We start from the raw sequence: 1113 nt of genomic DNA, 5'->3' as shown, positions 1-1113 counted from the left end.
ATTTGTAAAATAGTGATTTTCTCTTGAGATCGGGTTGGAACAGCTCTACTTCCATCCTTTAATCACATGGATTAGTTTTTAAAATCTACCATGAGCAGATGGGCAATGCAAGAATAGACGGCGAATTTTCTTTTCAGTTCTTTAAATACTAACTTATTGTAAGTTCTAGTAGCAAAAAGTGCGCCGTTCATGGGCCATGTTCCTCAGATGTTGAGAGCTCAGATGGCTGTTTCAGATGGAGCAGCGGAGGAGGCAGGCCTGCAGGTTGGAGACTATGTGCTGGCGGTCAACGGCACCAATGTCACAATGGTGCCACACTCAGAAGCGGCTGACCTCGCACGGCAAGGTAGGGTGCACACTCAGACAACATTATTACTGCATTTCTCATAAACAAGGTTTTGATATTTTGAGGTGATTTTAGATTTAGATTAAGGTTTGTTGGTTTCATGCTCAGTTTTCTCTGTAACCATTTACTGTACATTGACTGGTAGCTTGACATATAGTTGCAGTGTTGGGAAGTAACTAGTTACATGTAACTAAATTACGTAATTTTATTACAAAATAATAAGGTTATACTTTATTTTAAGGTTTCCTTGTTACAGTGTAATTATACATTTAGGTACTGAGTAATATTAATTAACTACATGTACTTACTATATGGTTAGGGTTAGGATTAGGGTTACTTGCATCTAATTATGCAAACGCAAGTTTATATCTCCTAGTTCGGACTTTATAACTTGATTCAACTCAACAATTGCGAGTTTGTCAATTCTGAGGGAAAAAAGCCAGAAGTGTGGGATTATAAACTAAAAAGAAAGAATCACGAGTTGATTTTTCTTACCAAAATTGTGAGATATAATCTCGGAATTGCAAGAAAACGGCTTCTTGGGGCTTATTGCTTTATTATGCATAATTTATTGTTACTATAATAGTAAGTAGCATGTGTAACAAGGATGCCTTAAAATAAAGTGTTACCCAAAATAAATGTAATTTTAATCAGTTACAGTTACTGAGAATGTAATTGTATTAAATTACAGCTCCTTATGAAAATGTTAACAATTACAAAGCGGGTTACATCTGAATATTTTCACACATCCACATACAGACTTAATT

The 1113-nt window shown here is 35.4% G+C and overlaps 1 protein-coding gene across 1 annotated transcript in view; it reads left to right on the top strand.

Moving 5' to 3' along the window:
• LOC107579090 (uncharacterized) overlaps positions 1 to 346 on the top strand; it is a gene marked incomplete at its 3' end in the record, with an annotated part of 4695 nt that extends 4349 nt beyond the window's left edge. Inside the window, exon 3 of the mRNA XM_016264964.1 lies at positions 164 to 346. Within this exon, the coding sequence (XP_016120450.1) occupies positions 164 to 346 (183 nt within the window). The remainder of the gene's footprint in view (positions 1 to 163) is intronic.
• Positions 347 to 1113: the final 767 nt, after the last annotated feature.

The sequence above is a fragment of the Sinocyclocheilus grahami genome, unplaced genomic scaffold (genome assembly GCF_001515645.1).
Source record: "Sinocyclocheilus grahami isolate Dianchi unplaced genomic scaffold, SAMN03320097.WGS_v1.1 scaffold14085.1, whole genome shotgun sequence".
Lineage (NCBI taxonomy): Eukaryota > Metazoa > Chordata > Actinopteri > Cypriniformes > Cyprinidae > Sinocyclocheilus > Sinocyclocheilus grahami.
Note: the sequence above shows the minus strand (reverse complement) of the source record. Positions and strands in the feature narration are given on the sequence as shown.